The 13,347-nt window shown below is 43.0% G+C and overlaps 1 protein-coding gene across 3 annotated transcripts in view; it reads left to right on the top strand.

Annotated features, from left to right (window-relative positions):
* The window catches only part of GRK5 (G protein-coupled receptor kinase 5), a 213,834-nt gene that overhangs the window by 131,676 nt on the left and 68,811 nt on the right, over positions 1 to 13,347 (top strand). For 2 of the 3 annotated variants that reach the window (XR_010622786.1, XM_065746392.1), the window contains exons 6-12: positions 118 to 210; positions 3,567 to 3,630; positions 4,170 to 4,310; positions 5,295 to 5,485; positions 9,241 to 9,278; positions 10,079 to 10,168; positions 11,332 to 11,540. Coding sequence is in view for 2 of the 3 variants with exons in the window: in XM_065746392.1 (XP_065602464.1) it covers positions 118 to 210; positions 3,567 to 3,630; positions 4,170 to 4,310; positions 5,295 to 5,485; positions 9,241 to 9,278; positions 10,079 to 10,168; positions 11,332 to 11,540 (826 nt within the window). In the remaining variant the exon portion in view is untranslated. Of the gene's footprint in view, positions 1 to 113; positions 211 to 3,566; positions 3,631 to 4,169; positions 4,311 to 5,294; positions 5,486 to 9,240; positions 9,279 to 10,078; positions 10,169 to 11,331; positions 11,541 to 13,347 lie in introns of all 3 variants that reach the window. The other variant, XM_065746393.1, reaches the window with a different exon arrangement.

Raw genomic sequence — 13,347 nt, 5'->3', positions numbered from 1 at the left:
CAGAAGTCAAATGCTCCTACCATTCAAGAAGTCTGGATTTTCTCCTCTTGTTTTGTTTCTCTTTTGCTCCAAGTTCAGGATTTTAAAATGCTTATATATCCTTTTCATCTGAGATAGATCTGTCCTTGACCACCTCAGTGGGGAACCATTCCAAGAATACCTGAGCAGCATGTACTTCGACAGGTTTCTGCAGTGGAAGTGGTTGGAAAGGTAAGTGCCACAATTATTATTATTATTTAAATAAAAATGTATACAAAATATATATTTCATTTTACACGGAAAGTCTGTAGAATATAATCTCAGTCTACAGCTGAGGTGGTACCTGCTTACTCCTTTTGCTTTCGGGGTAAATAGTTTGGCCTTCCTTCACCATTACTAGTGTCTCCTCCCAGTATCTGCCATTTATGGCCTTCTCCGTGCAGCAATTCTCTACTTCTTTCCACTGATGGCATTTGAAAAGATCCACCAAGATTCATTCCCCGTTTCCCTCAGCTATACTCCACGGAAGTTCTCCCAGAGAGGTCCAGGAAGGCTTTTCTAATTTTAGCATTTGCTTGCAGCTGTTCATTGTTAGAAGGTTCAGGAGGTAATGGCTTTAGCCACAGGAAGATGCCACGTAGAAAAGGCATTGTTATGCTGGCATTGGATTCAATTTAAACACGAACTGAGTCTCAAGATGCGATCATCCATACAAGCAGAACTTGTGTCTGGGTTATGGATAGTGATCCTCAATCCACCATCGGTGTGCTTACACTCATAAATACTCTTCAGCCATTTCCTTCTCTCTCGAGGACACCACTCTCTTGGACGAGGCCCGTGGAGGTGTTTAAGGCCAAGTTGGATGGGGCCCCAAGAAACCTGATCTAGTACTTGATCTCATGGCTGGTGGCCCTGCCTGTGGCATGGGGGTTGGAACTTCATGATCCTTGAGGTCCCTTCCAACCCAAGCCTTTCTGTGATTCTATGACTCTCCCGCAGTCAGTTTGGGCACCTTCTTTGCCCAGTATGCTTGTGCATGCCTGGTGAATAGGACAAAACTTACAGTCCATAAAAAAAGCAGGAATCCAATCCTCTGTGATCTAAGAAACCTCAGTAGCCAATTTCATTGTGGGTCCTGTCAGAGTGAGCTATTTGTGGCACAGCCAAAGGACACATTGCACTTGTTTATGACCTAGTCTCATGCATCTACACCGCTAAATGTAAGCTACAAGTCCAGTCTCTGGCTTTTACATTTGCAAAAACTGTGCCCAAGCAATACTGAAACAGATGCTGCTTGCTAGGGAAGCAAACAATGAAAGAGAAATCCCTCCCAGAACACCAGGGAGCCTGGTTTGGCTTGTAAAGCTATAGTGTTCTGCCATTTAATGGTATTAACCCTGATAGGCTTATCAGGTATGTCTAAAATACGTTCAACATTTGTTGTCGTTCTGCTTAGCCAAATATGGTGACAATTTGACTGAACCACTTATTGCAATTAGGAAAACACTGTAAAACAGACAAAAATGTAGCATGTAGGCCCTCACACCATATTTATTGGCTAGACCTCTAAGGACACATTTAATAACCAAGCAGCCTTGGTGGGTATTAATTTGCAAGGAAGGGACCTTTGCCTCTTCCATGCTGGAGAGTGCTGTAGCAGATGAACACTGCTGGGTAACAGTGACCTTGAGTCGAGAGAAGCCCCAGTTTCCACAAATGGAATTAATTACGGCAGCTCAGTTAGGGCCAGACCCTTGAGTGGTGTGTATAAGCATAAAGGCTCAGAGATTAAAGGAGCTGTGCCAGTTCCTCTCTCTGGAAGGTTACCGAGCTGCTGCACAAGAGGGAAGTGGTGGGCAGAGGGGAGAGCCGTTTCATGCCAAGACATGCTCCACATGCCATCTCCACTGAATCCAGAATTTACCCTTCCATTTCAATTGAAAAACATCAGATGATTCATCTCTAGCCAGGCTATTTCCTAGCCATTTTCTCATTTAGGATAAGGAATTTTCTCAGATGCTTTGAGGATTTTTTTTCCATTATCCCAACTAATATGAGAAGCTATTGGCCGTGCCTGTCCAGTTTAAGAAGCTGGGAGAACTGGATTAGCAAAGAGATGTTAGTGATCTGCTGCCCCATTGGAATCTGCTGGCTCAAACGGAGTCACACAACACAGTGCATTTACTCCAGGGACGTCGCTGAGCACGTAGTTATCACTGCTAATTGTTGCTTTTAACCCCAATAGCATTCTCAGTGTCTTCTTAGAAGCCTGAAAATAGCATCTTCTCCTCTTTTAGTTTTGGCCATTTGCATGCTTTTCTTCACCTACTTATAGAGAACAATAGCAAACATAACTGAAACAATTTGCTTTAATGTTTATTTATTTATTCTTTTTTATTGTCATCAACCCCATCGCTGCCGCTGCTGAGCGGCCTCGTTTTGTGCTCCCTCTGCCGGCTGGCTGCCCGCCAGCGGAGAGCAAAGCTCCTCTGCGGTTCCGGTGAATATTCACACTGATCGCCAGTGTGATGTTAAAGTTGCAGTGAGGACTGGTGGACACCAAATCAGATATCTCAGAACCCAGAGTACTTTCTCTGTCACTCTGTAAGACTTTGATGATAGCAGATGTGGTGGAAGAAGGATTTAGGGCTGCAGCCCTATAGGTAGAGCACAGTTTTGTGGGACTCCTGTAGGAACTTGTGGTGTCCGTGCTTGTACAATTACAGAGCACTGTGTTCTCAGATTTTATTTAACCATTGATTTGGCCTTTAAATTGCTACAGAGTATACACACCATTTAACTCACTGGAGGGGAAAAAAGAGAGTCTGCTAATTTGCTTAATAAGTGGAACCAGGAGACTTTCTTGCCAGGTGAATGGTCACAGCTAATCTGTTTCACATGGCCGAAAGGAAAGAGATGCTTTTCCTCCTCTTTTGCCCAGTGGTCTGGTCCCCAGAGGCAGTAATTCCGGTTGGGCCGGAAGGGCTCCGAGCCCTGCTTCCTGCTCCTACCCCTCTGAATGGGATCTGAATCCTCCGCTCCAGTTCCCGGGATTGTTTTTTTGCTTGTTTCATATTGATTTCCTGTTTTGCTTAAGGTCGAGAAAATGTAAGTATTTTCATAGCGATTGAATCTCAGATCTCATTCTCTCAACTTGAAGAACAAGCAAAGTAATTAGACATTAGCCCAGCACTGCCCTTAAAAAATGCATCATGAGCTGATCCGTGGAATTCATGTGTTGCTGCAAGCTCTCAGGCCTCATATCTGCTTAACAAAGGCCAAAGCTGTATAATGGAGATTCAGAACCCTCCTCAGTCCTAAGATGCTAGCTGAAATTATACTGATGACTCACTAATGTGTTGTATTTTATTACAGCTTAATATGTTGGAATTGAAAAGTTCAAGCCATACGTAGCATTGAAGTAATGTCATTACATAATTATATATTATATTATATTATACAATTACCTTGAAATAATTTGATTATATAATATTTATCTATTTTGCTTTTCAAAAGTATGCCCTGAGATAAATAAATCACAGAGAGTGCATTAAATGTAGTGTGTCTTTTTTTTTTTTTCCTTCCAGGCAACCAGTAACGAAAAACACGTTCAGGCAGTACAGGGTGCTAGGGAAAGGAGGCTTTGGGGAGGTGAGTGGTTCTGAAAGTTTCTGTTCAGTGTTTCTTGCTTCTCAGGCACTGCAATTGCAGTATCTCATCGAGACAGAGTCTCATTAATTGCTGATAGTTTTAGTTAACCTCTCCTGACACTGCAATCTCAAAAGAACACCCTTGAAAATTGTTTTGTATTTGACTGTTGCATTCACATTAGAATTAGGGTTACGCCCTTATTTGTATTTGACTAATGGCTTGAGGTCACTGCCTAGGCAGCAGAGTCCAGGGAGGCCAAGGCAGGCCTTTGCTGAGCAGATTATCATCTACACAGACAAAAGGAGGTGGGATAGGAAGCAGGCGGAGGAAAGTGAAATAATTAAACCAATATTACACAGCAGGTTTGGAAACAGCAGTTGGTTCCCATCTGCCCCCACCTAAGCCTTATTCAGTGCTCTGCTGTCTCTAACCTTAAAAGGACTCGATCAGATCAGATCAGATTGTGAGAGAAGCAAAGTGCAATCCAGAAAAAGTGTTTTCTTTAACTTGCCCAGCAATTGTTCTCTTTTAATTCTCAGGTCTGCGCTTGCCAGGTTCGAGCAACAGGGAAGATGTACGCCTGCAAAAGATTAGAGAAGAAGAGAATCAAGAAGAGGAAAGGCGAATCCATGGCACTAAATGAAAAGCAGATTTTAGAAAAAGTCAATAGTCAGTTTGTAGTGAGTATTGAACTCTCTCTGGCTTGGCTCTGTGCTCGCCTGCTGAGCACAGTCTCTTGTTGAATCTTCCAGCTCCTCGTACAGAAAAGGTGCTGTTTTCTGAAGGGAGCCCATCCTTGCACGTTTCACCGTAGCTGTGCTCCACACACACTTCCAGAGTCTTACAGACTGTGGTCTGTGAGAAACACTCCGAATGATGTGTGTGTTTCTACCATGTGATGCTCTTCCCAGCCTTGCATCAGCCTGAGCTATTTTTGTCTTACCTGAATTCCCAATATCCTCTTTGGAAGAGATTGAGGGAGATTCAACCCAAGTCAATCAGAAGAGTATGACTTGGGGCTTTCCTAAGTTGGGCCAGTTCTCATGTCTAAACACTTGCCTTAGATAAAAGAACTGCTGCTGTCTCAGCAAGTTGTGTTCTTGTCACTTATTTTAGGAAAGACTGTGAATACAATAATCATGTTTGCTTACCTCTGGCAGAAGCAATGACAATGGCACATATTTAAAAGTGATGTGCAGATTTTTACTCGTTTGATCATTTCTGGAGTACCACCAAAGCCTCACAGGGGCGATGGAGACCTTCTTGCCTCAGTCAGTTCAGCCACCACAGGACTGGGCCTTCCTGGGAACTCAGAGAGACTGTGTTTGTGACAGCTGTCAGCAACACCGTGCAGCAGGAGGAGTGGCTTCTCTTGACTGTTAAGATTTCTGTTACCTGGAAGAATCTCAGCGTTAAACTTGTGGGTTTCTGGTGATGAGCTGGCTGGATCCAACAGATTAATTCATGAAATCCTAACAGCCAATTTTTCTATACTTTTAAAATGTGTGTTTGTTGTTATAATAAGGATAATAAGATCCATATCAATTTCCGGAAGCACTTTTTTTCCCCCCTTTTCTAGTGAAAAACTGTTATGAGAAGTTAGTAATTTCTTCTTAGCAGATAAATGAACTGTCACAACTATCTTACAAATGTTCTTTTTCTAGGTCAATTTAGCCTATGCCTACGAAACAAAGGATGCACTGTGTTTGGTTCTGACCATAATGAATGGAGGTGATCTGAAGTTTCATATCTACAACATGGGAAACCCAGGTTTTGAGGAGGAAAGAGCTTTGTTTTATGCTGCAGAGATTCTTTGTGGCTTAGAAGATCTTCACAGAGAAAACACAGTATACAGGTGAGCTTTTTTTGTAGTCTTAGGAGAAACTTCCCAGGGAGAGACGGACTGTGCGCATTCCCCTCTACCCACTGTGGTACAACAGAGTTTAGGTGCCCTGGTGCTTTGATGAAATTTCTCAGAGCCACGCACAAGTACAATATGATCCAGTAACAGTGAAAGCAAGCAGTTCCTTCACTGAATGCACCGTGTCTGAATTATACAGACCTAACACAGAGCTCCCCAAATCCTATGCCAGCATCCACTGAGACCTAAGAAAATCATTGAAGCTCTTTAAAGAGGACTGAATTAAGGAACTGAGTTCCTAGTTGGTATGAGATGGAGTTTGTTCTGTTCAGGTCTCTGTTTCAGTCAGTTGGATTATGTTGCATAGGGGCTGTGGCACATCAGATATGGAAAAAAACCTCTCCTGAGAGGGAGCATCTTAGGACATTTTAGGGCGAAGGGTGACTTCAGAGAGAGTTCTCGTGGCTCCACAGGGACGGTTTTCTTCAATCAACAGTCAGTGTAGTTGTAAACACCATTTAATGTTTGTGTTTGCTACCCTAGCTTGTGAAATCATTACAGCATTCACAGCAGAAGAGGTGCTGTACATTGATGAGGGAGCATCCAAGGACAGTGATAAATAGATAATAGTTTGGGTTTCAGGTTGTTTTGGAAAAATAAAGCCACGCTTCAAATCCCTGATTTGCCCATGTTTGATGATCACTGTGCATGTGCTTGTGTATAGAAATTAGGATACTGTACATTGGAGGATTTCTCTGAGGAGTTGTTGCTGTTGCCTTGCTGTGACTCAGATCTTGCTAGTTCACATAGGGAGAGCAGACATAGATAACACACTGACTGATTTGGCACTGTCCCAGAAGCAGGTTTTTTCAAGGAACAAAATGGAATGAAGTGCTTGAAGTCAATCACAAAAAGCAGAGCTTAACTGATGTGTCTGGCCTTCTTTTTTAAAATGCACCCTGCCATACTCAGAAGAGTTTTAGGAAGTACTACAACAGAAATCACAATCATACCTTATTGATGAAAAGGACAGATACATTCATAACGTGACTGGTAAAATGCCGTGCTAATGCCACTAGAATCTAACCAACAAAATTGTATCTGATCCACTGAAATAGCACAGGCTTCAGATAAATGGCATCCTACCTCCTTAAGCAGTTGTTTCACAGTACTTTTAAAAGAGCTGCTACTTCACACTTCAGATGGCACGTTCATTTTGGTGGTTAATGATGTAGATATCTTTGAGGGTGACATTTTCTGGCAGTATTTCAGGAGCATCTGCAGAGACCCCTAATTTGTAATACTGCAGAGTGTTTAGAGACCTGCGCTATATAGGTCAAAACAACTTAGCAACTACATGCTACAGCTTTCTCAAGGTGAATAATTCATAGCAAAACACTTATTCCTCAGACTTAATTTCATTTTCTGTGAACAAAATGCTTCTGAGGAAGTCACAGTATTCCAAAATAAGCTCCCCATCTCCTGGACCAGTGACGCACGCTGTGTATGTGACCCGAGAGAACAACCAGGCCCAGGTTCAGGATCAGAGTCAGATAAAAAATCAGAGTCCCCTTACCAAACAAGGAGCTTACATTACATTTCTCAACTGCATCATACTAGCAAAGGTCAGTGGGTTGACTTTTCATGGAAAGCGGACAAGAAAACCTTCTGGTTCTCCTCGAATTATTTATATATAACTATATATATTATAGCAGTGCCTGCAAGCTCCAGTCTGCACCAAGATCGTATTGTCCCAGTGTCACACAGATATACAGCAAAGCCTTGTCCACCGTGATTAATTGTATTGTTTATGCTGTCCTGCAGAGCAGAACAACGTACCATGGCCTTTCCGCGTGGGCACAGTGCCAGCAGTTTGTGTTTCAGGATGCTGAGGCAAGGCTCACTTAGGTTTCAGAAGCTGTGCCATTGGGAAGTATCCTTACACGTAACTGCACCCACAGAGGAGTTCTAATTCTTCTAGACATTTCGGTTTGAAAATCACATTCCTCTTTGGTGCTTTCAAGAGTGAGCCACGCTAAGGGTGCTGTCCTTGATCCTGAAGAACTGCAGATCTGAAAACAGAAGTGACAACTGATGTCTTGAGGAAAGGAAGGATTCCTTTAATTGCCCTAAATCACAAAGAACTGTAACGGCTGCGCTGCTGTTCTCAGAGTCTTTGTGGAGAATGGGAAATGCCCTTGTCCATGCTGCTTCAGTACTGGAAAACTGCTGATAGGCAGGGAAAGCCCACAGCAGTATGTTAAGATCACAGATTCTCCTCCGCGTTGAGCTGTCCTCCACATGTTTCAGTATTGCTGACTTGGCAAGTAAGCTTGATACCACTGGGCACCCAGTGAAGTTTATCTTGAGAGGTCAAGATGGTCTGAAGCTAGCATGAAGAGGAAACTGTTCACAGCGCTGAAAAAACAAATAAGAACAACATCAGTTTTGAAATGCCACTTTCAGCAGTGTCAAAGCTATCAAATGCCCTTCTCCAATAAAGGAAAACTTGAGGCACTGAAGCAGCACAGCTTGAAAGGCAGGGAGGACTCCTGCCCAGCCTCCGTGCACCGCACAGCTCTCCTGTTGTGCTGGCCTCTCTTTGCTCTTTGAAAAGAAATGCGTCTTGCTGGGAAGCTAAGAGAATCAAGCTGCTTTGCAATGCAAGGAGGCCTTAAAAAATTATGAGACCAGGCACTTCTTGGATTTGGACCAGGCTAATACTGGTAGGAGTCAATCATGTAAAAGACAGGGCAGAAAGTCATGAAAGCATGCTTCTCCGTGCCTTACCCAGACGTGCTGGTGCCTCCTTCAGGCTCCTCCAGTTCCCAGCTGTGCTTCACCCCTGCCATGCCTGGGTCGGAGCACAGGTTGGAGCAGCTGGGTTCCCACTTCAGACGTGGCCCCTTGCTTCCAGGAGCGGCAGAGACAGCATGACTGGCGTAGGCAGTGCCTAGAAGTAGCTCCAGGTGGAACAGGCTTGATGCAGGCAAACCCTGTGGAGGAACAACCTGTCAGGGCTCTGCTACTTGTATGAAAAAAGGTGTTTTTTCAGAAGTTCTCAACTTGGCTGCGTTGGGGATTTGTTTTTTTTCCAGGGGAGCAGTAAAAGGCACATCTTTGACATCAGAGTGACCACTTGGCCAGTTTTCATGGCGCTGCTCCAAGCCACAAAGGCACCAGAGTTTCACAAATGTTTGCAAAAAGAATTTTAATCTGGGCACAGCTCTGCCCTCTGCCCCTCGTTCTTCAGACTGGCTGAAACCATTGCACATGTGCACAAGTGTATGTACACACGTTCACGTAGCTGCCCTGAGTCAGATGCCAGGCATAGAAAATGTAGTCCAACAGACTGCTATTGCCATGAGCAAATAAAGTATTTTAATATTTTTAATATTTATAACAAAAAGATTTTATGAAAGGCATTGTTACAGAGATTTAACACCACAGGGGACTGTAGGGCTTGGTTTGCAGGGTTTACTGGTCTAGATGGATGACTCCATTGCAGTGGATTGCGAACTAAAAGCTTGGCTTAGTGGAAAAATGTAACTCCAGCTTGGAATGAGACATATGGTTTCAGTCTATCTGTGAAGTGAGTTGTAGAAAGTTGTATTGGTTTCATGAGTTCCTTACTGTTTGAGTTGACGCTCAATTGGTTTATTACGAGTCATAAATGCACTCACACACTGTTGTATGCTTATGTTATCAAAACCAGCTTCATCTGAATGACTGCTACCTTTCATTTTCAGAGATTTGAAGCCAGAAAATATCCTGCTAGATGATTACGGTAAGTGTCAGAGGTTTACAGAGATTCTTTCACAGTAAAACAGGTTAAGTTAGTTTTAGGATGCCTATTGCACAGAGAGAAATAGTGCTCTGAAGTAAATAAGAGGCTCGGCGTATGCTAATAGCACATCTCGGGGTGGGCAGAGCACTAGGACTCACTGCTCGGGGGGAGCACAGCAGCCATGCTGTACAGCAGGCTGTGTTCTAGAGAGTGTGACTTTGCTGCTGGTGCCTGCCTTTTTTCCATTGTTTTTCCATCCTTATTGTTACAAGGCTAACGTAACCCAAATGGCACTGCAATTTCTAAATCTATGCTTCCCCACTCCGTTTCAAAAGTACTTTCATCCTTTACTGAGCCAACTCTCATTTTACACAAAGCCAGGTACCCATTTGCTGCTGAGGGCAGTGCTAATCGGATCTTGTGCTGAATTATAGAGCAGATGTAGCCCCTTTAGCCATCAAAGAGTTTCAGAACTATGTCAGCCCATCCATCCACGGTGATCAGTTCAAGATACTTCCCTGCAGTGTGCTACTCTTTGTCTTTTTCTGGTTTGTTCTGAAGTGTATAACACAACCCACTCTAGTCCATAGCCTCACTGCTAAAATTTCACTGCATTATATCACACTCAGTAATTCCTCTTTTATTTATCAATAAAACTGCTGCAATTTTTGTATGTTCATTTCTTGAGGTATCTTAGCAGTAAATTGCAAGAGCATTGTAACGACAGCAGTTGTATTTCTGAGCTAATTTGGAGTCATATTATTATACCTGCTTTGTGTTGTTTTGTTTTTCCCTCACAGGCCATATTAGAATATCAGATTTGGGTCTAGCTGTTAAGATCCCCGAGGGTGAATCGATCCGTGGAAGGGTAGGAACAGTAGGGTATATGGGTAAGTCTTCAGTAGCTCATCTTCTTGACGTTTCGCTGGGATTGTGTGAGCTTTGGAGATCTTCCTGCCTTGTAGGCTTAAGAAAAAGAATTCTAAAAAATCACATCCAGCCGAGTGCAGTTCCCTGCAGCAAAGCTGCCAGAGTATCGTGGAGGGAATCGGGAGTCAGGGAAGGCTGGAGCACAACAGCTCTTAAGGAGACTGGTCCATATTCATAAAACCAGTGAGGAAAATTAGAAGGACAACAACAGGGATTCTGATGTTCTCAGCATAGGATTATTTTAGTAGTGTTATGTGCTTGAAAGACAGGAAATGTTTCTTTCTGGCTGCTACTTTGCATAGTAGGTGAAATGTGTACGTTTATGATGAAGTTGGTAACCTCACGCATCTGTGTCGCCGTTTGGACAGGGGAGGCTGCACAAAGGAAGAGTAGAGATCTGAACATGAATTAAACAAAACAAACAAAAATAAAAAAACCTCCCTAATTGAACTTGATCCATCTTTGGAAACGAATGTAATTATTTTCATGCATTCTCTGGGTGAGCATAGTTTGTGCAATAAAATTTGTGTATGCTTATTTGACCAAATAGCAACTAAGTGATATGAGTCACAGTTACATCCTATCAAGACTTCAAAGAAAGCAAGCATATCAGCTGTCATTTCTAAGTGTTGTTATCTCAGTGTGAGTCTGTGTACACACTGAGACTCTGCCCGTGTGTCTGCAAGGAAGTGACTGTATGCCCAAGACACACTGGATGTTTGCAACACAAAACAAATGTATTTGTTTTTAAAAGGGGGGAACGATAAGTTATAAATTGAGAGAAAAGACAGAATTTGCTTTTGGATAAATGTCACTGTCATTTACAGCATGCGTGCTTGTTTGTCATTTCTTTCCTATAAGCCTGGAAACACTCTTATTTTGATTGTACAAACACAGATTAACACTCCCCCCTCCCCTTTTTTTTTAAATTGGTCTGGCTTGGTAGAGAACTCAGAAGAGAGCATGAACATGGCACGTGGCATGACACGTTGAGGAAATAACATGGCATGTAACATGCTGCATTTTCTGTAGCTCAGTCAATAGAAATCATGAGGTATTTTAATATTCTACCTACTGTTCTCTCCTCCTGCCAATACCAAAGGGACATCTTTCTCTCCCACAGCTCCTGAAGTGCTGAACAACCAGAGATACACACTCAGCCCTGACTACTGGGGACTGGGCTGTCTCATTTATGAGATGATTGCTGGGCAATCACCATTTCGTGGAAGGAAAGAGAAGGTGAAGAGGGAAGAAGTGGACAGAAGAGTTCTGGAGACAGAGGAGGTGTACTCCCATAAGTTTTCTGAGGAGGCCAAGTCCATCTGTAAAATGGTAAGGGGCTTAAAAGGCACTGCGTGGCAGCTTCGTTGGGAAGCTGTGTCTGACACAGTCTCAGAGGTAATGTGGTACCATATAGGGGCTGCAGAGACGAGCAGTAATCGAGCTCATCTGTTGATGGGATGACTGCATTCTTTACTCATTCAAATTCTGTTTATTTGGGATTACTTCTCCATGAGATTCATCACGGTCATCTTGAGTCCTCCCCAAAGTTTTATGGCCAAGGGAGTGGTATCTATTCTCACGAGACTTTGAACGTTAGTTTGCAGTCAAAAATTCATTTCTGTGTTTTATAACCTTGCAGAAAAAAATAAGAGGACTTGGTGATGCAAGACTGTCAGTGTTTTCTGCAAGGAACTGAAAACCCCATGCTTCCATTGTGTTTGGTGAGAGCTGGGGGTAAGCAGGACAGAGATTATGCAATGGAATTATTGTGACACTCAAATGTTGTCCCACCCCATCTCACTAACTTTGTTAGCAGCTTTTCCCCCAGGGTGCCAAAGCATCCAGCTTTTTTTAATACTGTTGAGCTGTCCCTTACAATGTTTTCTCACCCTTTCAGCTGGGAGTCATTTTCATAGCACAATAGCCATGTCTGACAATGGAAATCCTCAAACCCTCTGAGAAATCTCAAAGCTGAGTCTGAATTTATCAATGTCTTGTCGACATCCATCTTTAGAAGGCTGAATTGTAACTTGGAACGGGATGTGGCCTTATTCTTGATTTGTTTGTTAAAGAGTGAAGTCTCCTTTGGAGACAGTGACATATCTGTGTAAACTGGTGGAGAAAAAATGAAGGGAAAGAAAGATCAACAAATAGGTAGTGAGAGTTGCAGCAGTATCTTGTGCAATAGGCAGGCAAACAACATATCAACAGCATTCTGGTTGGCTGGCTTTGTGAAAAGACACTGAATTCTCCTTGCAAAGTACTAATGGTAGCATTGCCAAGTGTTTTGTGCCTGGAAGTCATTAACTCACAGTGCACCAACACATTGCTGAATCCCCAGGGGAGCAATTTACTGACATCACTCTTGACGGATACTTCAGGCCATAGCTGCCCATAGCCCACAGTTCAGAGCCTCCAGTGAAATTAGGGTGAAAGGATGCAAGACAGCCGCAGGATCACGCAGACCACTTCACGGGCTGCAGAAGTCTGCCATCTTTTCTTTAGGAGCATCTCTGCTCGTACTGGGGGAAGAATGGAGTCTGCTGGAGAGGCAGAGTTTGCTCATTTTCAAGTATTAGCATGAAATGAAAACTCCACGAGGAAAGAACTGATACTCTCATTTCTTGCTCTGTAGTTAGTTTCAGGCATGAGGTGCAACAGAATAAAAATACATTTTACAGAGAAATGATCAAGTTGATAAGAACTTGAAAGGTGAGAATTCAATGTAGCGTTGATGGGAAGATGCTAAAAATGACTTCCTGCTCCCAGGGGAACAGACAATGGAAGTCAATACATTGTAGTGGCCGTTTTCATCTTCCTGCCATAGAACAAACCCATGGCTTCAGGGATCCTCAAAAAATCACCTGTCTCATTCCTTTGCCTCAGGAAGGCACGAACTGCATGTAAATCACTCCTGACAGCTTGGTCATTGCTGCTTCACTGTCCAATCCTGTCGTGTTGCTTCAGGTGGGTTGTGCAGACTCTTAAAGGATCCAAAGATAATGCTGTTCTTTGTGAGTATTAACAGATGAAAATTGTCATGTCTTAAAGAATGGAAGAGCCTTACTTCTAACACTGGGCATGATGGAACATGAGGTTTTCCATCCAAATATCATTTTGTTCTAGTGATTCTTAA

The sequence above is a fragment of the Cyrtonyx montezumae genome, unplaced genomic scaffold (assembly GCF_038088225.1).
Source record: "Cyrtonyx montezumae isolate F1298 unplaced genomic scaffold, pur_monq_1.0 scaffold_4, whole genome shotgun sequence".
Classification (NCBI taxonomy): domain Eukaryota; kingdom Metazoa; phylum Chordata; class Aves; order Galliformes; family Odontophoridae; genus Cyrtonyx; species Cyrtonyx montezumae.
Note: the sequence above shows the minus strand (reverse complement) of the source record. Positions and strands in the feature narration are given on the sequence as shown.